General features: G+C 33.0%; 1 protein-coding gene across 33 annotated transcripts in view; it reads left to right on the top strand.

Annotated features, from left to right (window-relative positions):
• The window catches only part of Ppfia2 (PTPRF interacting protein alpha 2), a 458820-nt gene that overhangs the window by 401352 nt on the left and 35907 nt on the right, over positions 1 to 21561 (top strand). For 18 of the 33 annotated variants that reach the window (XM_033763796.1, XM_033763797.1, XM_033763805.1 and 15 more), the window contains one exon: positions 13392 to 13400. The exons of the other annotated variants lie outside the window; for them this stretch is intronic. In XM_033763796.1, the coding sequence (XP_033619687.1) occupies positions 13392 to 13400 (9 nt within the window). The remainder of the gene's footprint in view (positions 1 to 13391; positions 13401 to 21561) is intronic. 33 annotated transcript variants of the gene reach the window in all.

The following is a 21561-nucleotide window of genomic DNA, read 5'->3' as shown; positions in this document are numbered from 1 at the left end:
TCAGTCATATAATAATAAATATATTTTCTTTAGTTACTAATCACTAAAATATATTTAAATATTATTATAATCTGTTTTTATATTAAGGTATGTTGTGTTTAATTGTGTGGCTCTTTATGGAGAAAACAATTATTTTATAAAATGTTCATTATTTGTAAAGTTTTAAATAGTTTTTGATTGTTTTACTTGAGATCTAAAGGAATATGAAAATTTAAAACTCAGACTGGCTGGTGGACTTGGTACATTTCCCTTCAGAGTTAATTATCATTTATTCCACGAAGAAATATTTCAAAATTGCATTCTGATCAACATTCACAACTGTATATAAAGCTGATTTTGAGGCAGTGTACTGAATAACGTCTTGATTATTTATGGGACTGAGGTAAATCACCCGTTTAACAGGTAAAAAATGTTTGCAAAATAAATTAAAATTAAATTCTTAACATTTAGCTATTACTCAATTTTCACATTGTTAACTGATATTAATTTGAAGAAGTATTTCTCACTTCCTAAATACCCTTACAATCAGAATTTACTTTTAGTTCTGTATGTCACTAGAACCATGCTTGACTTTTTGTTTTATTTTGCAATGTGTTGGTAAAATACAATTGGAAAATGTATGAAATGGAATATTTGTTTTTAATAATAAGACTATTAAGAACATTCTGTAAATCAGTAATAGCTAGCACTTTTAGTACAATAATATACTATAGAATTATAGTATTTTAATTTATGTGTCCTGCAAGGTTAGGCAGGTATTTAAAGAAAATACAAAATTATTTCCCTTTTTATTGTGTAGCATGAACCTTATGAGCACAAATATGCGATTGGTGTTTCTGAAATATATATGAATAAGTGCTGACACTTATTCGAGGGTTGCCTGACTCAGTACTTTGTTTCTGGTTTATTACAAAGGATATGCTTTCACATAATGAATTTTACTAGATACTCAAGATAAATTATTTTTAAATTACATGGTTTCAAAATTTATTTCTTTACATTTTTGTCATTCTTAATTTTTACTAAATGTTGGTAGATTATTCTGATATTTTCCCATGTCTAAAATTTCATTTAAATCCATTTTTTTAGGACACAACATATACTTTTTGTATTATGCTTCAAATGATAGTTCTCAATTTTTTCTGCTTTCTTTCTAAAATGAAAACAATTCTGACTATTTTATTGAAAATATAAACAGTAAAAAAATGGCCACTTTTGAAATATTTAACACTATAAATTGTACGACAGTTGTAATTACCATGTTTTCCTAACAGTCATCTCTATATCTTATCCTTTGGACCTGTATATGATGTTTTGGGCTATTGTATTTAATTTAAGCCTGTGTTCACTATCCCTGACTCATATCAGAGATTTACTGTAAGTCTAAGCAGAGCTATTTTCAGTTATTCTAAGATATCAGATATCTATAATTGTCAATCTGTAACTTTAAATTTAATTGGGACAAAACTTCTCTAGATAAGTTAATTATGGTACATTAGAAAAACACCATATGGAGAAGATACTTTCTAGGAGCATTTTAGAGATTTCAAATTCTTTCAAAGTTTAGAAATTTTTAATCTTAGCAGTCTCAAATATAGGTTTCATTTGGGGTACTTTTACCATTTAGCAAATTCAACACACATAGATTTAAAGAGTTCACAAAATCTGTGTTTCTACTTAAATTCTACTTGTACTTTGTTTCTTGGTCCAGACATTGGTTTTGCTTATATTTCTTACCATTATACCAAGAGAGCAAATGATCCTGGATCTGCTACAGTACTTGTGTGCCCCAAGTTTACATTTCTACGTTTACCTTCCTGAGGGTTATCATACAGGGGCTGTGCATTCATCATAAAACAACAAATCTAAGCTTGAACCTATTTATGATTGCTCAGACTGGATTCCCTTTATTATCACACATCATCTCTTTGTTTTCTTTTAAATTTTCAATCTTATGCATTTTTTTCAGCAGGACTCTATAGAGCACAGATTGTGTAAAACTGAAACTCACTTTGTAATTCTTTGAATATTTCACATTTATATTCTTTGTCTTCCCCTTTCAAATTTGACAGGTTTTATTTTGCGGTCTCCCTGTATACCTCTTTTTTCAGTATTTAGTCCTGGCTCAGAACTTATCCATCATGCTCTGCTTTGCTTTGTTATTTTAACAAAAACAAACATCTTCCTCCTTTCTAAGATTGACATTGAGTATAACTAGTCCTCAGAATCTCCACTCTTCTCCTTTATAGCTGTCATTCCTTTCTATCCAGCATACTTTTAAGATCTTAAGCTCCTTGCATGGGATGGTTTATTAAATCCAACCACAGAACTGAAAGAAACAGCATAGAATAGTAAAAGTTACTGCAGGATCCAAACCCTACATGGGTGAGCCCAACAAAAATGTTGTTTATACCGAGTGTAGTGGTAATACCAGCACTCCAGAGCCCGAGGCAAAAAGACCACAAGTTCCAGACCAACCTGGACTACATAGTAAGTTCAAGACCAGTTTTAAGTACATAGTGAGACCCAGTCTCAAAACAAATTTTTTGTGTGTTTGTGGATAGGTACTTATAATTAAACCCAGGGCCTTCACACTGAGCTATATCCCCACTCCTTTTTACTTTGTATTTTTAAACAGGGCATAGATGAATTGCCTAAGCTGAGTTTGGACTTTCAAACCTTTTGCTTCAGCCTCCAAAATAGCTGGGATGACAGGTGTGTGCAAAAAGGTCAATTTCTGAATGAAATTCATTTCCCCCAAATATTACTTAGAGTCTCAATTTGGGAATCTTAAGGCCCAATAAATAGAAACACGCTTCCTTGGTTAAGTCCAGAATTTATTTGATGATAAAAGAAAGCCAGGTAGCTAGAGATCAAAATATCAGCCTGGTCAGTAGTAATGTTGCTAGAATATAGATAGCTTCAGTATATAGTGCACATGTGAGGGATGCTTCCTAAGGCAGATGGCAGGAGTGTGCTGTGCTTCCTAATGCAGAATACCAAAAGTAAATACACTTACCTGACACACAAAGAACTGGTTTTATAGCCTTCTGAGATTCACAGCTACTTCACCTTAAAAATAAAATTGTAATATTATGATTTTGAAGATGTATTACTGTAGAAGCAACAACTATTGGTATAAATGAAAATTTGCATCCTTAACATCTATGGGTGAAGAAAATTTATCAGTGTTACTTGCATTTTTATTAAGATCTTATTAGATTTCTTCCTACCCTCTCTTTTGGGATATATTTAGTTGCCATTTTCTCATATCACCATCTTTACAAATGTGATGATAGCAAAGTAGGGAAAGCAGAAAATTTCCTGGGTTGTTAGAGGTCTGAAAATACATCTGGCACATAAAAGTAATTGATAATAGTCAAAGGTGCAGAACTACTCTACTGGTGTGAAATAATTTCCCAGCAGAACTTTGAAGTTACTAATTTTTTTTTACTTCCAATTAATCTGTGAATTCCTTGTCATTTTTTTGTATATAACATGTTGAATTTCTTTCTCCTTTTTCTCTCTTTAGATTTCTTATGTTTTTTGGAAGTTTTCGGCTTATCATTGGGATTAGGAAATGTCATAAGTATTTTCCTATTTAAATTATTTTATGTTCTTTTTTTACATTATACTTTCAAAATGAAGAGTTGTTAGATTGGAATGTTAACCATGCATTACCAAGAGGATTTACATTTCAAGCTTCAACTTTGACTCCAAAATGTTTATGTGGTGTGATCAAAATATACACTTACAGGCCAGAGATTTAGCTCAGTGGTGCCGTCACCTTCCTTGCAAGCACAAGGTCCCAAGTTCGATCTCCGGTACAAAACAAACAAGCAGACAAACAAACAAACAAAACCCAAACCAAACCAAAACAAAACAAAACAAAAAAACCACTTAAAGTCTAAATTTAAAAATTATTGCAGTAAAAAACACATTTACATTGAGCACACCCCAGCACTTCACCTTACTTCAGATACACTTCTGAGATTCTTCTTGCCACTCTCTGAAACTATCGTGGATGCCCTCTTTCATAAGTGTCTATATGAGAGATGAGATTTAAAAAAAATAGTGAATGCTGCTGCTGAGTACCACACAAAAGAAAAGTAGGTCAAGAGAAACGTTGCAGTGTGTCTTGACATACTCTGTTCACTGGATCTGGCATATTGCAACTTCTGGTTCTTCTCTAAAGGAAAAGCAGCAATGCAAGGTAGACATTTGGAATTAATTCCAGCACTGAGGTAGCCTTACCGAGCTACTGAAGATGCTCTCAAAGGAGAACATTCAAAACTGCTTCAGGAAGTGGCAAGAATGACGGGGTGTGTGTGTTTGAAGCAAGAGGGAGTATTTTGAGGGAGTTTTAAGGCGAGTGTCTTTTATGAAATATGTTTTTTAAAATTTACATATTCACCACATTTTATACCACATCTCATATATTTATGGAAACTGATGAGGTTAAAGAAGAAGCTTTGTGTTTCCATAGCAATACACCTGTCTAACTCTCCGGATAATCTTAACCTGGCCTGAACATATTAAAACTGACAGAATATGCAGTGAGTATTACTTATATTTGGAAGCATAAATTCTAAAATTAGCTTACTCTTTCACATGTTAGTGCCCTTCTCCTTCCTTTGAAACAAGGAATAAGTTGTTTTAGTAAAACATATGCATGCTGAAATCTTTTCTTAATACTTAAATGGAAAACTACACAAAAATGTAATATGCTGAGCAATTTATAATTTTCAATTTTTAGATACAATATTGGTAATATATTGCTATATGCTGGGATTTTCTACATTCTCCTGCATGGATAACAGTGCTAAATGAACATGAGTTTCATATTTGACTCTATTTTTCAACATCATTAAAATGAAATTAACATCCCAGCTCAGCTATCAGCAGTTCCCTCTCCAGAGAAGTTTTATGCTCTGAGCATGGCAGTCACAGCTAATCACTACCAATGAATCTTTACATTAGAACTTCAAAGACATAAAAGTAAGGCTCTATAGATTTAGTTAATTTATTCTCATCACAATCCTGAGGGTCTCCTCTGGTGCATAATCTTAATGTGTTGTGAGAGTCTGCAATTTTAATCTTTGCCATTCGGGAGGCTCAGAGTGTGCATACCTCTAAGTAAAATAAAGAGCAGCATAAATATTCATACTTTAAGGTATCACAAGCCCTCCACAACATTCTTTCACTTAATAAATATTTATTAAGTGGCTATATGTTAAAATTCTAAAATTTATAAATTTATAAATAAATTGCAGCCCAGAGGGTTTTTTTTTTTGTAAAACATGTTAAAATCCTCTGAACACATTTTCCCATCTAAGTAATGTCACGTACATGTAAGGTAAACATCTTACCTCCCAACATTTATAGTCATGATACAGAAATGGGCTTCATTTAGGTAACATCGAGGAAGACTTCTTCGTACAGTATTGGAGCCTCTCTCAAATTCCTGAAACAATAGAACGTGGACATGTCCAAAATCTTAACAGTAAAAAATTGTGAACTACCTCTGCAGAACGTTCTTACCTCATTCCCCATTACCTCATTCCAAAATTAAAATGCTTCAGGGAAAATATGTGATATGCCAAGGATGTAGCAGATATTTGCACTTGCATCAACTTTTTACTGTCAAAGATTCATTTAGTACAGTCACAGGTACTGGGAGAACAGTCCCAGGCAACTTACACAAAGGATGTAACAAGTGGAATAGTTTAGAACCTAAACCCAATGTTCTCAACATTTCCCCAGGAAAACATGACCTGTTTTCTACTTAGCACTCCAGCAGGAATTCTTTTGTGCAGCAGTGAGCCAGAGCTGTTACTGTTTTGCCATCTGATCCCATGTAGTCCTGCTGAGCTTCAACCAAGGACATCATCAGAATTCCCTGGACCAAAATAATAAGATACAAAGGATAGAAGTTAAAATAGATCTAAAATTTGTTAGGAAAATCAAAGTGCTTTCTTTGGTCTATATTTAAACATACTTGATCTATTTGGAGGAAAGAAAACAACATCAAAGGGACAGGGCTATTTTGAGTCAAACGTGGAATATTATTACATTGTGGGGTAAGTAGAATAGAAACTCTGTGTTTTCTCTGTATCTTCTCCACAGAAGAAATATTTTTCACCTAGGAAAAATGAAATAAATTACTGAAGGAAAATTAAACTCAAGATATTTACAAATACTAAGATAATTTCTTCCCAAATTAAATCCGTATCATTGTGTGTGTGACTGTAATAAATCCTGGATTAAAAGGATCCAAGATTAATTGGGCAAATGATAAATTTTTAACCATTCACCCAGTCTGTTTTACCCCAAGAACTGTGTTCCAAACTACTGAGTTTTCATTTATAGAAGTACCATTAAATGAAAACTTATAGAGGCATACAAAGAAACAAATGATTGTGTAGAAGTATTTCAGGGTTCATGATCATTTCTTTAGGTCATTGGTCTTTGAAGAGGAAAAAAATGTCACGGCCTAAAAGCCACCTGTTGATCTTATTTAAAGGATTTTCCCTAAGTTAAAGGCAAATGATCTTTTTAATCAGAGGGGCTGAATAAATAAAGATGTTTGAGTAAAACAGACAATGAATAATTGGCAATTTCTCAAATGTTATAAATAACAAGGTCAGATTTTGTCAAAATATGAAGCTAGAAAAATATCCAAATTTTCAGAAAAATAATTTAGGAAAATCTTTGCAGATACATCCAAATTTAATGAGATTATGTTTATTTGGAACTACATCAATATCTATATTTGTCTATCATCTATATCTATTTATGTTTATTTGGGACTATATCTATATCTATCTATCTATCTATATATCTCTATATGTGTTTATTTGGGATTACATACACACATACATTCCTAATGACAACATTGGGAGTATGTGTACTGATTTCTTTTGGAAAGAAAATGTATATGTACATATAAATTCTCCATGTATAATTTAACTGAAGCTCCTGAAAAAAAGATTTCTGTCAAAAAGACAAATAAACACTATTTGAAAATACTTTTAATTATTTCAGTATCCACAAAAGCAATAACAGAGTCAAAATTCTATGCACTGATCAGATCATAAATGATATTTTGTTACTATCTGGCAAATAATGGAAGCATTAAAACCAGCATCTCTTTCTAAGAATGTGACAAGAAACTTTGAATTTGTTTTTTAACAACATCGTGTCATATTGTAAGTATTCAAAGCTCATTTTCTTAATTTATGAGCGCGTGAATAGAAGCTGGGTATGGAGAGAGTTATGGGACGACAAGGGAAGCAAAAAGAGAGAAAGAATGAATAGGCCGGGGGGGGCAGTGATTTTCATCCTATCATCAAACCTGAAACTCCGGGTACGTCTTTCCTGGTGTTTTTCCTTGTCCTTATTCTTCCTGTGTGCTCCTTATGCTAGCCAATTACAAGTCTTTAGAAATCTCTCTGGGTTGTGGTTTGCTGCACTCCAGCTCAGGCTATCTTACCGTAACAGTCTCCCTACTTCCGGCTCGCCTTTTTATAATCCATTCTTCATGCTTCAGCTAAAGAGATTAACATAACTCATATCTGAAGCGGCTTAAAATCCTCAGTCATTCCCTAACTACCCTAGGATAAATTTCAAATGCCTTTATAGATCCTGTAAATCCCCATGTTACCTGATTCCTGTTTACCGCAATGACTTCATCTCTCTACTTCCCATCTTGCATTTCAGGGTCTTAATATACTTAATATCTATTTATTGGTAATGATTACTGCTCTCTTGTTCATATGTGCATTTGTTCTATTTAATCCTCATCCTTGTCTTTTGCATAGTAATTACAACAATACCTTCTGTGTGTGTGATAACTGTACCACATTGAGTGAATGCAATATAACTGAAAGACACTATTCTATGCAATTGACGTGCATTTTATCTTAAGGCCTTTGAGGTACCACCTGCTATTTTTTTCTTTCAAACATGAAAAACTGTGGTACACAAAAGTGTAGATCTCATCCTCCTGTTGTCCTCTAGATTATTTAGTGTCTGAAGGAAGGCCATGATTGTAGTCCAACCTCAACCTGGATTTTGAGGGAACTGTATTATTGTTAATGGGATGTATAGAGAGTGACTTAATAATCCCTAGTTTTCTTTGTGTTCTGAACAGAGTAGTACATTTTTCTCATACAAAACAGTTTTGTTTTGTTTTTTTACCTGGGACCCCCTCATGTTTCAAAATGAGGAATGACTGTATTCAAAATATACATATTTCTTGCTTGGATTGGGATAGGAGAGTAATTTCAAATCATGGGCTATAGCTGTGTTACAAAATTACCTATTTCCAAAATAATTAAGCAATGTAATATTTTGAAGTTTTATATAATAATAGTAATATCCACTAGAAAGCAAGGCATGTAGAAAATTTAAGTGTATCTTAGAATCAATCTAAAATATTCATTTTAGTAAAATTTACAAGGCAGTGTCTAATAACAAAGATAAGTAGGTACCTTTAATAAAAGAAGAAAAAATAATTAAGGTATAATTAAATATAATGTCATTCAATCTAATGAATTCTCATATTTTCCCACAAATATAGGGTCTTACATTTGCCCTGTATAATATTTTTCTTAAGGTCTTTGAAGGTGTGTGCTCTTCTAATAGATATTAAAATTAATTGTTCATAAACTTCTTGTTCTTCTCTTCACAATTTTTTTGCTTTGTTTTTTTGTTTATTTTTATTTTTATTTTTATTTTTTTTAGTACTGGGGATGGAACTTGGAACCTAGTGAGAGGCAGATAGTTGAACCACTGAGCTAAATTCCTGGCCCTCTCCACACTTTTAAGAACAGAAATTTCATATAGCCTCCTGCACTGATGTTGTAAAAACATAGTTCTGTAAAAATATGTTACATTTAATAATGTACTTTGGATAGATAATCACAAATATAAACAGACATACAATTAAATATTTAACTGTTTTCATTTTTTTCTCATTGAGTTTATTGGTACATTTTAGGTATACAGTACAGTTACATTAATTATTGGGATCTTGTACCTTTACAAGACAGGTCTTGGTTCTCATTTTTTCCCCTTGTCCCTGCCCTCCTTTCGGCCCTTCCTCCCCTCCCCATTTGCAAACACTTTATTTCCATTTTTTCATTTTCTCATATTTTTTTCTTTTCCCTTATTACCCTTCCCACTTTCCCTATACCTTTAGCCCTTTTCTTCCTATTTAACATTATCAATTATATTTGCCCATCAGTTGTAAACTGGATAAAGAAGAGGTGGTTTTTCTATGAAATGGAATACTATGCAGCCATAAAGAATGAGAAATTAGATTTTTCACAGGAAAATGGATACATATTGAGGATATACTCCTACGTGAAATAAATAAGTCACACATGTGTAAATATCAAATAGTTTATCTGATGTGAAAAATTATAATAGTATATAAGAGCCTAATGAGATAAATATTTAATTTTATACTAAGTAAGTTTTAATTTGGGGCTTGATGTTGTTAAATTTAAATAATAAAAATTTCTTATTAAGGAGTTTCAAGTACTTAAATTACTTGAGGTCATTACTAATTTAAGAAAGTTATTTGAAGAAATATAATGATGCATAATACTCAAGACATCTGAACCATTTCTTTGATTTATAAGGATTACTAGATCGCTATAAAGCATGTAGCTATTTGTTTTTATGTATCTTGTCATCTGTGTTATATACAAAAACAGAATCCCTGCTTTTCTCATCCTCAGATGGTCATATATACAAACAGCTCACCTAGTCACAACCTTACCCTTCAATATGTTGACTTTATCACTTCTAATGTCATTTTCTATAGCAAATCACACACTCTTCCTGGTCATATCTGAATCTCAGCATCAACCCCAAGTGTTCTTCTGAACTTACTAATTCAAGCATGCCATTTCTTCCTCGAACAATTTTCTCTCTTTTCAGTTTGCCAAATTGCAATCTTCTTTTTTAAACTCCATATATTTTCCAAGTGCATTATATCCTCCATATCCTTCACTCCCTCTGTTATAAGCTTGAATTTCATACTATAGTTTCGGTACCACTCAAATATTCTTAAATTTCTCTATTCCACTTTCATTTGGTCACATCTACATAGTATGTCCACAACCACCAGTGAATTTCCTTTCTTCTCATATACATTTAGTAAGGTTGTGCTTTTGAACAAATTTACAGCAGGAAAACTGATTTTCCATACTTCCCAGTGACACTAGTAGTTTTCTTTCACCAGTGTTCTTTTTACTGTCTGCAAATCTTATTAGTGTTCACTGTATCCAATGTGCATCTTCTGTTGATGAGGTTAGGAGAGAGACAGACAGAAGAAGAGAAGGAGGAGAGAGGGAGAGATAGAAAGCCATCAAAAACTAAGCAACTCTCTTCTTTCTCAAAATTATCTTTTTGCATTTTCTACATCACTTTATGCTGATTTCTTCTTAGCTCTTTGTGATGAAGTATGGAAAATCAAATAAAGCATTTTAGCATTCTTAATTGTAATCTATTAAAAGAGAACCTGTCTTCATTCCTGATTTCTATTCCAGTTATCATTCATTTATGTCTCAATTTAGCATTACATTTGTTTTAAAAATATTTCTGAATGAGTCACCAACTTGAACCCTAAGAAGTAAAAGACAGTTACATTCCACAATCTCATTTAGTGATTTTTTTTCTCATCTGAAGTTGGAAGTCTAAATTGTACTCCTTTATAAACAAAAGAAGATTCATTCATTTGTTAGATTTAGCAGATTAAAATGAGATAATATAAAAGTTTAAGACCATCACTATGGGAAGTAAGACATACATCAATGGGTAATTTCTTCTTGTTGTGTAGAGATGTATACTAATGTTCCCAAAGAAAACATGTCAATGTGATTTCATCCAATTTTTAAAATGTTCACATGACCTGTTTTTGTCTGTCAATTAAACTTTATTCACCTCTTATTTACATTTGTTTTTAACTTAAAAACATTTATTGTTGAGAAAATCCTTCTTCCTGTTAAAATCTTGACACTTGAATGGAGAAAGAAAAGAATTAGGGTATTTTTAAGGTAAATAAATGCTCGTGGGAAACAAAATATTAATTTTTAAGAAAAAAATGAACACTTTAGGTTGAAATTATGGGTAAATACATATATTACCTCCTATATGATCTTTATGTTATATAAAATCTGTGAGTATTTATGACCTCAGAAGTTTGTCCTTTGCAGAACACAATTTTCTGGAAGTTAAGTGTTGAAATTGTTTTTTTTGTTTTTTTTTTTGTACTAAGAATTGAACTCAGCACCTTGCATTTGCCAGGCATGCGCAGCTCCACTGACCTAAATCCCTAGCACTAAAATGCTTAATATTTTCAAATGAGGCCTTCAGATATGTTGGCCCAGGCCTAAAGGAGACTGAGACCTGAGGATGCCCAGGAGTTTGAGGTCAGCCGGAGCTACATAGTGAGTTCAGAGCCAACCTGAACTACACAGCAACCATCTGTCTCAGTACAAAAAACAAACAAACAAAAAAAGGAAGGTAATTGCTCAGAATTACTCTAAAACTCATTGGTTACTGAAAAGAAGAAAGTTCATATGAACAATGAGAAATCTCACAACTTTTACAAATTGATAAAAATCTAAATTGTCAGGCCTTTGAGCACTACATTTAGTTGTGTTTTCTGTTTGTTTTCATAATTTCTCTTCCACTTTATATTTCAAGGTGCTTCCATGGTTTAAGTTTCCTATTTCAAAATGCTAAATGAAAATTTGAAGAATACTGATATTTTACCTTGTGAAAATTTCATTGATTTGATTTATGGGAAAATGCTTTCCTAGTTCAGGGAGATTATTTTGCTCATGGTAATACCTGTTCCTAAACATGTTTAGCATTTTGACTGGGAAGCTCTTGTTACCTTTTTTTCTTTCTTTCCTTTTTTCCAAATTCACCATAGATTTCATTGATATGTTGACAAAAAAAAATTAAACACTTAAGAAATATCTCTTTCTGGTATTAATTTTATTTTTTTCCCATGTAGCCTGTGAAAAACATGACTTAAACTTCTTAGGGCATTGTAATGACAACTTTCATGAGTTTTTATGACTTAGTTTATGTAAAAAATTAAAGAGCTTGCCACAGCTATTGTGGAACTAAGGCCAAAAAATATGCATTTTTCCAAAGCGCACATTTAATAAAAAATACATGGTTTCTCTGAATGAATGTGCTTAGAGGAGGCAGGTGCAAGGTGTTCCACTGCACATCTAACTTTTCTTTATAACAGTTGTACAATAAAAAAAGGAAATGCTCTAACTTGCCACAATTTTTATATAATTTCACATTTGAATTTTGTTATATTGAATGCATTTTACGTGAAATTGTAGTAACAGTTTTACTTTCTATGAATTAGTCTATTCTGTTTCTATAGAAAAATTTAAGCAATATTTCCATGGCTTTTTATTCAATTATTTGACTTCCATGCTTTCTGAATGCCTCTACTTCATCCAGGGAGTAAGATGGTGCTTCAAAGATACATTTATCAATGTTGTGTTTATGATAATTTATTGTAAGGTTGTGAATCCATCTAGGTCATTTCTTCTTTCAAAGCAATACTTGTAAAACACCAGTTCCAACAGATGAGTGTTTATACTGACAGCAGCACAATCACAGGAACTTACAATATTTATTTTTCAAGGTCAAATAGAGGAAGAAGTAATGAGGCAAAAAAGAAAAGTGATCAAATTATTATAACTCATGCATATATATTTAAAGAATAATAACTATTGCAGTGCTTATTACATGTTAAAAATTTAAGGTCCAGATCTGGAATGAACTTTACAGATTTATTCTTACTCCAAATCATGATAAAATTGAAGCTGCTAGGACTGTTGACCAAACCTTGTATGAAAATTAGAATCATACTAGTGCTTTCTCCACTTTAATTTACTGTCTTTCTAGAAGTCTGCTGACTTTTCTGTTAAATTTCAAAGCAAGCGGAATATCCAGGTGTCATTCAGTAAATTATTGTTTCTATTTACAAGCTAACACAGATGTGGCTTGAGATAAAGAATGCTCTTTACTGAGGTGCCTAAATTTCCTCTCAAGATGTACTAGAGGCTGGGAAAATGTGGTCATGCATGTTTCAGAGTGACTCATACTCAAGACAGACTTACTGGTCAGTTATTAAAATTGGTTCGGCCTGACTAAGCTTTTGAGCATGTATCACGATCCAGAAAAATATCAAACAAAATATGCACCATTGTTGATCTCATATATGAGCTTTCTCACATCTGAAATGATGCTCTTGTTTTATTCCATGGCTTTCGTTGGAGTGAAATGTATCCATTAACATTTGTGTGCTTTTCTTTCCCATCCGTCCTCCTCCACCCCATGAAAAGCACATCTGGGTAAGTTGGCTCACAATGGCTGCTGAACATGTTTATTTTCAGCACCATCCTCTTTTTCGTTTATCTTTAGTATTTCTTGTTTCAGTTGTAACACAAGCTGCACTGCCTCTGACCTAAAATGAAAATAGTTCTGTTCATTTCCACACAGTAAAAGGAATCATTGGTTCAGAGAAATGTTAATATTCAAATGAATTATATTGGCCTTTCAGGCACGCCTATTTCTTTGAATCTGTGACACACCAGTCAAAAGACATTGTGGAATTCCATTTCCTCTAATTCTTAAGTCATTAATTAGAATGAATTTTGTAGTAGCTAAGCCTCAACTAGTAATTTCAGGCCAGAATACTACTGATTGTGCTGCATGTCTCAGCCTGCTTGTGCTTTCTCTAGGACTTGTAATTCTCACCTGTAAAATAGTCAAGACACAAGCTTGTTTGCTAGCTAGCAGGACAGTACTTAATCAGAAAAGGTCAAATGTTGTCTTTCCATGAAAAGGTTGACATCTAGTGAGTACAAAGTAAGGCTTGATTTTGGCTGAATGTATATTCTTTCCACTATTTCTCATTTTCCTACTAAATTTTTAAAGAATAAAAAAATTTATATTTCTCAGATATTAGTTTCAAATTTAAAATTGTGTTCTTGGAGACAAAATTATATTATCTAGCACAAAAACAACCTGGGTTAGTAAAACAGAGTTACATAATATTTATAAAATGCTTACAAAGGTTTATCAACTTTTGTGTCGATAGTGTAGGAAGCTCACGAATACAATTTATATTGGACGTATTGTTTTTAAACTTAAAGCAACATTTTTTTCCATAAATACAGTGGCTCCAAAGATGCAATTATCTGGTAATCTGTAGCGAGTGTTACTAGCTGACTGTGAGGCTATTTTCTATATTAATACAAGGTCATGTACTTGTAGTTTTATTTTTTAAAGAGTATTTTTGTTTCATCATTCTTTTTAATTACAACTTGCTATCATTAAGATATTTAAACATAATATTTATTTCATTTAGGATAATTTTTTCTCATTAAGTTTATTGGTACTTTTTAGGTATCCAGTACAGTTACATTCATCATTGGTATCTTGTACCTTTACGCCATGTATCTTGGTTCTTATTTTTTTCCCATACCTCTGCCCTCCCTTCACCTCCTCCAATCTTCCCTATTTACAAAGATTTTGTTTCCATTTTTTCCTTTTCTCATATTTTTCTTTTTCCTTCTTTCTAGTATTTACACAAATGTGTTAGGACATTTTTTGTTATTGAGGAAAGCATTAGTAAGTTATTTTTAAAACAAGTATAACTGTAGATGGAATTCTAGACAACCATATTTGCCAAATAAATGCTGTAAGATCTTACTTTTAAAAAATAATGTATATTCATGATATTGGAATTTAAAAAATTATTTTCTCATCATCTTATAAAAATTTGGTCTTCTTGTTTCTTTCTTTTTTTTTTTGGTACTGGGGATTGAACTCAAGTCCTTGTGCTTGCAAGGCAGGCCACCGAACCGCTGAGCTAAAACCCCGGCCCTGGTCTTCTAGTGTTAATGATTATTAAGTTCAATAAGAAAGATAAATCCAAGAAATAGAACTTTATTCCCCCACTCATAATTGAAAAAAATACTTAAAACCAAAAAAGAGTTCTTCATGATTAGTGAAATTAATATAAGAAATTATAAATTAATATAAAATGATGAATTGTTATAAGAAATTATAAATTAATATAAGAAATTAACATAGTTTCTTTCATTATGAATTGAACATCTTGTCTCACCTAGACTCTTAGAACTTAATACTTTAACCCTCAAATTGTTTCCTGGAAGAACCACTAAAAGTGTGGTTAGGAAAATGTAGTGTCACTGGGAGCTTGTACATAGTGAAGATAACATGAGAAAATTTGAGGAGCAAAGATCACTGAATTAGGATGAGAACACAGAGTTAAAGTCTATCTTTCCCACTTCTTGCTAGATAATAACTGTGTATCTGACTGTTCTCTGTACTAATATTAACTTTCTGCTTACCATAAGAAGCATGAATGCAGAAAGCTTCCAAGCTAAGTAAAAGACCTCAAAATTTAAAAAGGCACTAAAGCAGTCTATTTCAAGTGGTATCCACATAACTTGAAAAATCACCCGTGTTTCACAGTAAATCTTCACTTACTGTCCAGCAGGGAGTGGGGAGTACAGACCAAAATGAAATTGTTTAGTAGAAAGTAATTCACATCCCTCTAGTTTGCAATAGCAACATTTTCAGTTACGTGGCTTAATCATATTTCTGTGTAAGTGTTTACACCTTTTTAATGTTTTGAAAATTATTAAATTCAAAATAAATTGAGGAAAGAAATTATGTAAATCCCAATGCAAATTAAAAACTAAATTAAATTTTCCTTCCTTAGATTATGCCCTATATTTTAGAGCAGCTTGGAGGAAAAAAAATACATTTTAAATATGGATGAATTTGAGGTTTAATGTAATCAATTTATTTCAAATCTAAATAGCCTAATATATGTTAGTGTGATCTATATAAAACACTGCTTAACTGTACCATGGATTTCTATACAGCATATTTGACTGAATGTGAATATAGGCAGTAAGAGGATGCATACACACTTGTACACATATAAAATTATAATGTAATTTGCTTTCAAAATCAAGTCATCCTTGTTAATGTTGAGATCAAAGTTCTCAATTTTATGGAGCTAAGTATGTATGTTTAGGTAATCAGTGTTCTCAAGAAGCTTGATTGGGATTTATAACACATATCTATTCAGAATATTTATGTTAACTGTTGTGCATTTTTAGCGTATATAGGCTGTTAAAAAATTAGATGGTAATATTCTTTGTTTAGATTTGCTGGCCAGAATTTCAACTAGTTTCTCAAGTTTGTGTTGATTTTCACAGAATTGATCAATAATTCCAGATTCTTGAATAATAGTTATGATAAGCTTATTCTTTCATTGAAGTTTGAGGTAATCCTAAGTTATTTAATCTCTTGAATGGTGACTTTAACGAAATAAGAAATATTTTACAATTAATTTTATATACATATTCTTGTATTATGCAAGGAAGATTTATTCTCTGATAAAATGTTAAGATTTTGATTAAAAATATCAAATCATGTAACTCATTCTTATTCTTATTTCTCCTGGTTTTATAAAAAACTAAGTATTTTCATGTGCCACAGTTATTAATATCCTCTAAAGATAAACTTTTCAAGCAAAAATGACATTACATTTTGGTCACAGAAAATACATTTGACTAAAACCAATAACAACAATTTCAGCTTTTTATCTCAATTACATAACCTGGGCCAACCTTTCCATAATGAGAGAATTAAAAGAAAAATTATAGTTCCTTTGTTCTCTTATAGAGTTGAGGATTGAAATATTTGATAGTATGGAAGAAAAGACTTAATGATTGAACAATTAGTCCCACGAATATCTTCCTGACCAACGATATCTATGAGTGAGGCTGGTGATATGTGACCAAATTTAAGGGAGAAAAATGTGGACTACAATGATCACAAAATATTTCATTTAAAAAGGAATCTGTGCCTGAAGTGAACAGCAATATTTTAAAAGGTGTAAAAGAAAGGAAACAACTAACGGTCCATGGAAAGAAACTTACAAAGTGAAATCAGTAATGCACAAACTGTGAAAGCTTTCAATTTTGGTTAGGAGTAGGAGAATGTAATTAGCAATATAAACCAAGACTAAACCACGAAAGTCTTTCTCAAATAGGTCGGGAATTATACTTGAATATTTGAGGAATTACTAAAGTGTTACTAAGAGGACAGCACTGTGACTATGAGTAATACAAGCTCACGTGTATTGACTGCTTCTTTTGTGCAAGTTGCTGTAGGCATCACAGTGCACATAATTTTTCATGAAATTCTTCCACATTCTGAAGAAGCTTCTGTTGTTCATTTTTCACTTTATACATGAAGAAACTAAGGCACAGTGACACAAAGTGACTGAGGCACACAGGAATGAAGGCTGAAGCATTTGACTTCAGGTGCCGATCTCTTACTTGAACCGGTATAAAAATCTAGGTCCCAGGCAAACAGTTTTCCTGGCAGTATAAAATGCTTGGTGAGAGAGGCCTATTAGTAACTAAGAAAAAAATGTGGTTGCAGTGAAAATAGACGATACAGTCGAAATTATGAGGGGGAAACTGGCAGGCACTGAATGGAAGGAGACTGAAATGCCCATCTTGAATAACAGAGGAATGGCACCATGTAGTATTTAGAGAGTCATAACACATATTGGAAATCCAAAAATAGCCTCCTGGTCTAAGTGGTCTGAGAATAAAGTCTCTTTTCACTAACAACAAAGAACTAGCACATTGGAAGGAATATTGGCAAGGTAACATTACTCTCACCATGGCCTGTGGGTAATTAATGACTTTCTCAGAGTTGTAAATACACTAACAAACTCAAGTTTTACCACTGGCAAACTGATAGCTACATTTAAAAAGGATTGCCTAGTAGATAATTTAGCACACTCTTAAAATTATAGTAGTGTTGATTCTTTAATTCATGGGATAACCAATGCAAGGAATTAAGGAATCAGAAAAATTATTTTCTACAAAAAAGGATGCTCACAGCAAAAGAAAATCATATAAATGCAGAAAAAACAAAGTTCAACCAACTCTACACTGCAAATTCCTCGTAATGTCAAGAGAAATAAATTTTTCCATTTAAATATTTAAGAGTTTGCTCAATTGACTGGTACACTGTACTGCCTTTCATTTATTAAATAAAAAATTAGATGAAGTCAGTAAACAACTGTGTACTTTGCACAATGTAAGGCATAAAAGACCCAACACATGACTCATCACTTCAGAAGAATATAGTATAGAGAAGACAAGCCTTGTATGCATATAATAATCTACCTAATGTTGTCTGTTCATAATAAGAGAAGGTTTGGATAGGAAAACTCATCCCAAACAGAAGAAGGCATTAGAACAAAAGTCCAAGTATCCAATATGATGAGAAGGAAGTGATGCAAGAGGTATAGCTGGAAGTGTAATTTAGGGAAGACCGGAACAGTCAAAAAGTCATTTTATTGGAGTCAATAAAGAGCTGTTATATAAATTTAAGCTAAGTTAAGTGGCTGCTTAACAGTTTTCCTTTAAGAAGATTAGCTTGATGGTGAGTATAAGTTTCTTTTGGAAAATAAATGAACAAGGGCAATTGCTATCTAAAGAATAACTATCAGCTTCTAGGTGCTTTTTCATTCTCATAACATTCATATAAATTTATATTCATCTTCAAATATGAGGAAATTTAGCCATATGGAGATTAAGCAATAAGAAAACTGATACTTGATAGGAAGAAAATTTCAGATTCATTCAGTTAAACTTTATTAAACATAAACCACGTGCCCCAACTCCTATCTCCATCATTCCTCAAGTCCGCTTTGTCTTAAGCAGCCAGAATGGCCTTCCTGATACACAGACCACATTCTGTTCCTGTGCTTAAATCTTCGCATGATTTTCATTGCACTTAGAATAAACTGGAGCCTCTGGGCCCAAAAGAATCATTCTCTGTAGTTTGTAGTTTTCTGTCTTTCCAGTTTGTCTTACTCGCCCCAACTCTCCCGTCCTTCAGGACACCCCCGCCATTCCAACCTTCTGTCTGTTGCTTAACCAGTTTTGCTTGTATCACTAGGAATATATGGTTGTGTCTTCTCCTTGAAGCATTTTTCTTACTCTTACTCCCAACCCCTTTACGACACACAGATGTCACCTCAAATATTGTCTCTTCTAGACTTTTCCAGGACACTGTTAGTCAAGGTACCTGCACTGCTCCTAGTCACCTCTTACTGCTTTTCCTGTTTTGCTTTGAGCACATCTCATGTCCATGTCTCAAATTCTGTTGTTTAAGTATCTGTATATGTTTATACACATCTTTCTTCCTTAGAGCTGTTATCTTTGAGATCAGAGATTCAGTTGGCTTTATTGTTTGCTAGAAATAAGTGAGGCGTTCAGTGGCTGTATAAAAATGAAACAAATTTACGAGGTCAGTCACAGGCACACAAAGCTCCTGCTTTCTAGAACATAGAGAGGGAGAATAACTTATAAGCCACCAAGTTCAATACAGTGTTATAAATACAGTAGGGGTGGTTACATAGTTATGTAAGAGCCATAAAAGAAAATAATACATATATTGCTTCAGGGCTGAAACATGAAAGCTTAAGAAAAGATTAGGATTGGAGGTTGAGCTTAGTGGCAGAGCACATTTTAAGCATATGCATAGCTTTGGGTTAGATTTCCAGTGTCAGGGGGAGTGGGTGGGGGTGAGAGAGAGAGAGAGGACAAAGAGAGAGAGAGAGAGGAAGGAGGAGGGCAGGAAGGAGGGAGAGAAAAGATGGAAGGAGGCTGACGTACAGAGTTTTCTCAGTGTTTAGAAGTGGTTGAAAAAGTTTGCAGTGTAAGAAAGTAGTCTAGAATTTCCTCCTCGCTCTCTCCTAGTTAAGGTACTTAAGTCACAACTACAAAAGCAGGAGATACAACAAAACAGAACAAATATAAAATAGGCATTTCCATTTGGACTGTTATTTAAGCAAATTCTTACTTGCTCAATATGAAGTAGGGGTTAGACCTCAGGAATGGTAAGTGCTCTAGGTTTCATTGACATTTAATAGATAACCCTGATCCTTTAACTAGAAATCTTTGAGTCTAGTCATTTCTATGGTGCCCACTCTTTGTTCCCAGCCTCGGGGCAGACATAACAAGTACAGGCTTCTCTCTGTATGTTGAGGTATGGGAAATGCAAATCATTCAGACCACAGCACTCACTCACGTTGAGTCTTCCAGTCCTGTCACTTTCCAGGCACAGTAACTCATGGACATCTGTAACAAGAGACTCTGAGGCCTTTGGAGGATGGTAACATTCTTTGTTGCAGGTAAAAATGTGTTTCTTGAAAACATGTAATTATTCAGGAGATTACTGTATTTGACATGACTTCCCCTGATAATTAGTCAATTTCTATTTTGAGTTTTCACACCAGTAATGGCAACTGTGTGCCTACAACTTCCTCTCAGAGGACGCTCTACTGATGTCTTTTAAAATATAGGCTAAATCTTAAAATTAAGATTCACGCCCATGACAACAGTGATACATAAGTGATCATTTCTGGAAAAGATGATTGAATATTAGATTAACTTTTTAAAAAGAAAAGTACTGCTCTTCAGTCCTGAATCAAAAAATCATGGTTTTTCAGAATCAACTTTCTTCTGAAGGAAGTAATCATGGCCTCATTTGGAAAGAACTATCTTGTCAACTTTAAAGCAAATGTATCCCAGACCAAATAAAAGCAAATGCTAAAAAATAAAACATAAAAGCAATTTGCTAAAAGCAAATGTATCCCAGACCAAATACACCTTTCCACACATGGACTGGTCAAACAGATAACACCAGTGTATCCAAAATTGTGAGTACCAAATAAGTATTCTATTTAGTAATTCCTGAAGAGTTCAGGCACATTTTTGTGACAGTAACTCAAAATTTCTGATGAAAACAAGCATGCCCCATAAAAATTAATGCTACCTTTAATAATCTGTTAGCTGATCATCATATAATAAACCCAGTGATTTCTGACTAGTGATTTACAACATTTTCAAAACTGCTTTGTTTTCTAAACTTCCTTCTCTCAAGGATAACATGCCCCAATCTTTTCTTTGCATAATTGATGTTTTTCTTGTGTTAAAGCTACACAGATCTGGACTTAGTCTTACGTAACACCCAGTCCTGGTGTAAAATCCAGCCATCCACTTCCATTCTGGCTAGCTTTCCACTGTCTCATTTGTATCACGTAAAGATCTTGCTTGAGATTTACCCTAGATGTGGGGACCCAAAGAGCAAAATCCATTAGACTTGGGTCCTTCCTCTGATTTGAGTTCTATTACTGGGGATGTTATGTTACAGGAGTTATGACTTAAACAAACTTTTTTTTGGGATCAGGTTACTCAGTCACTTCCAAAGCAATCACTTGATTAAAACTCCTTTTTATAAATGGGATAGAATGATTTAAATACATTGACTTACCTCTTAAACAGATTCTTATCAGTGATCCCAAACCAGACCAAGCTTTTGAAATATGCTATAATCAGTGCTATTTTTTTTTTTTTTTTTTTTTTTTTTTTTTTTTTT

The sequence above is a fragment of the Fukomys damarensis genome, unplaced genomic scaffold (genome assembly GCF_012274545.1).
Source record: "Fukomys damarensis isolate Sample0158 unplaced genomic scaffold, DMR_v1.0_HiC HiC_scaffold_15, whole genome shotgun sequence".
In the NCBI taxonomy this organism is placed as follows: domain Eukaryota; kingdom Metazoa; phylum Chordata; class Mammalia; order Rodentia; family Bathyergidae; genus Fukomys; species Fukomys damarensis.
Note: the sequence above shows the minus strand (reverse complement) of the source record. Positions and strands in the feature narration are given on the sequence as shown.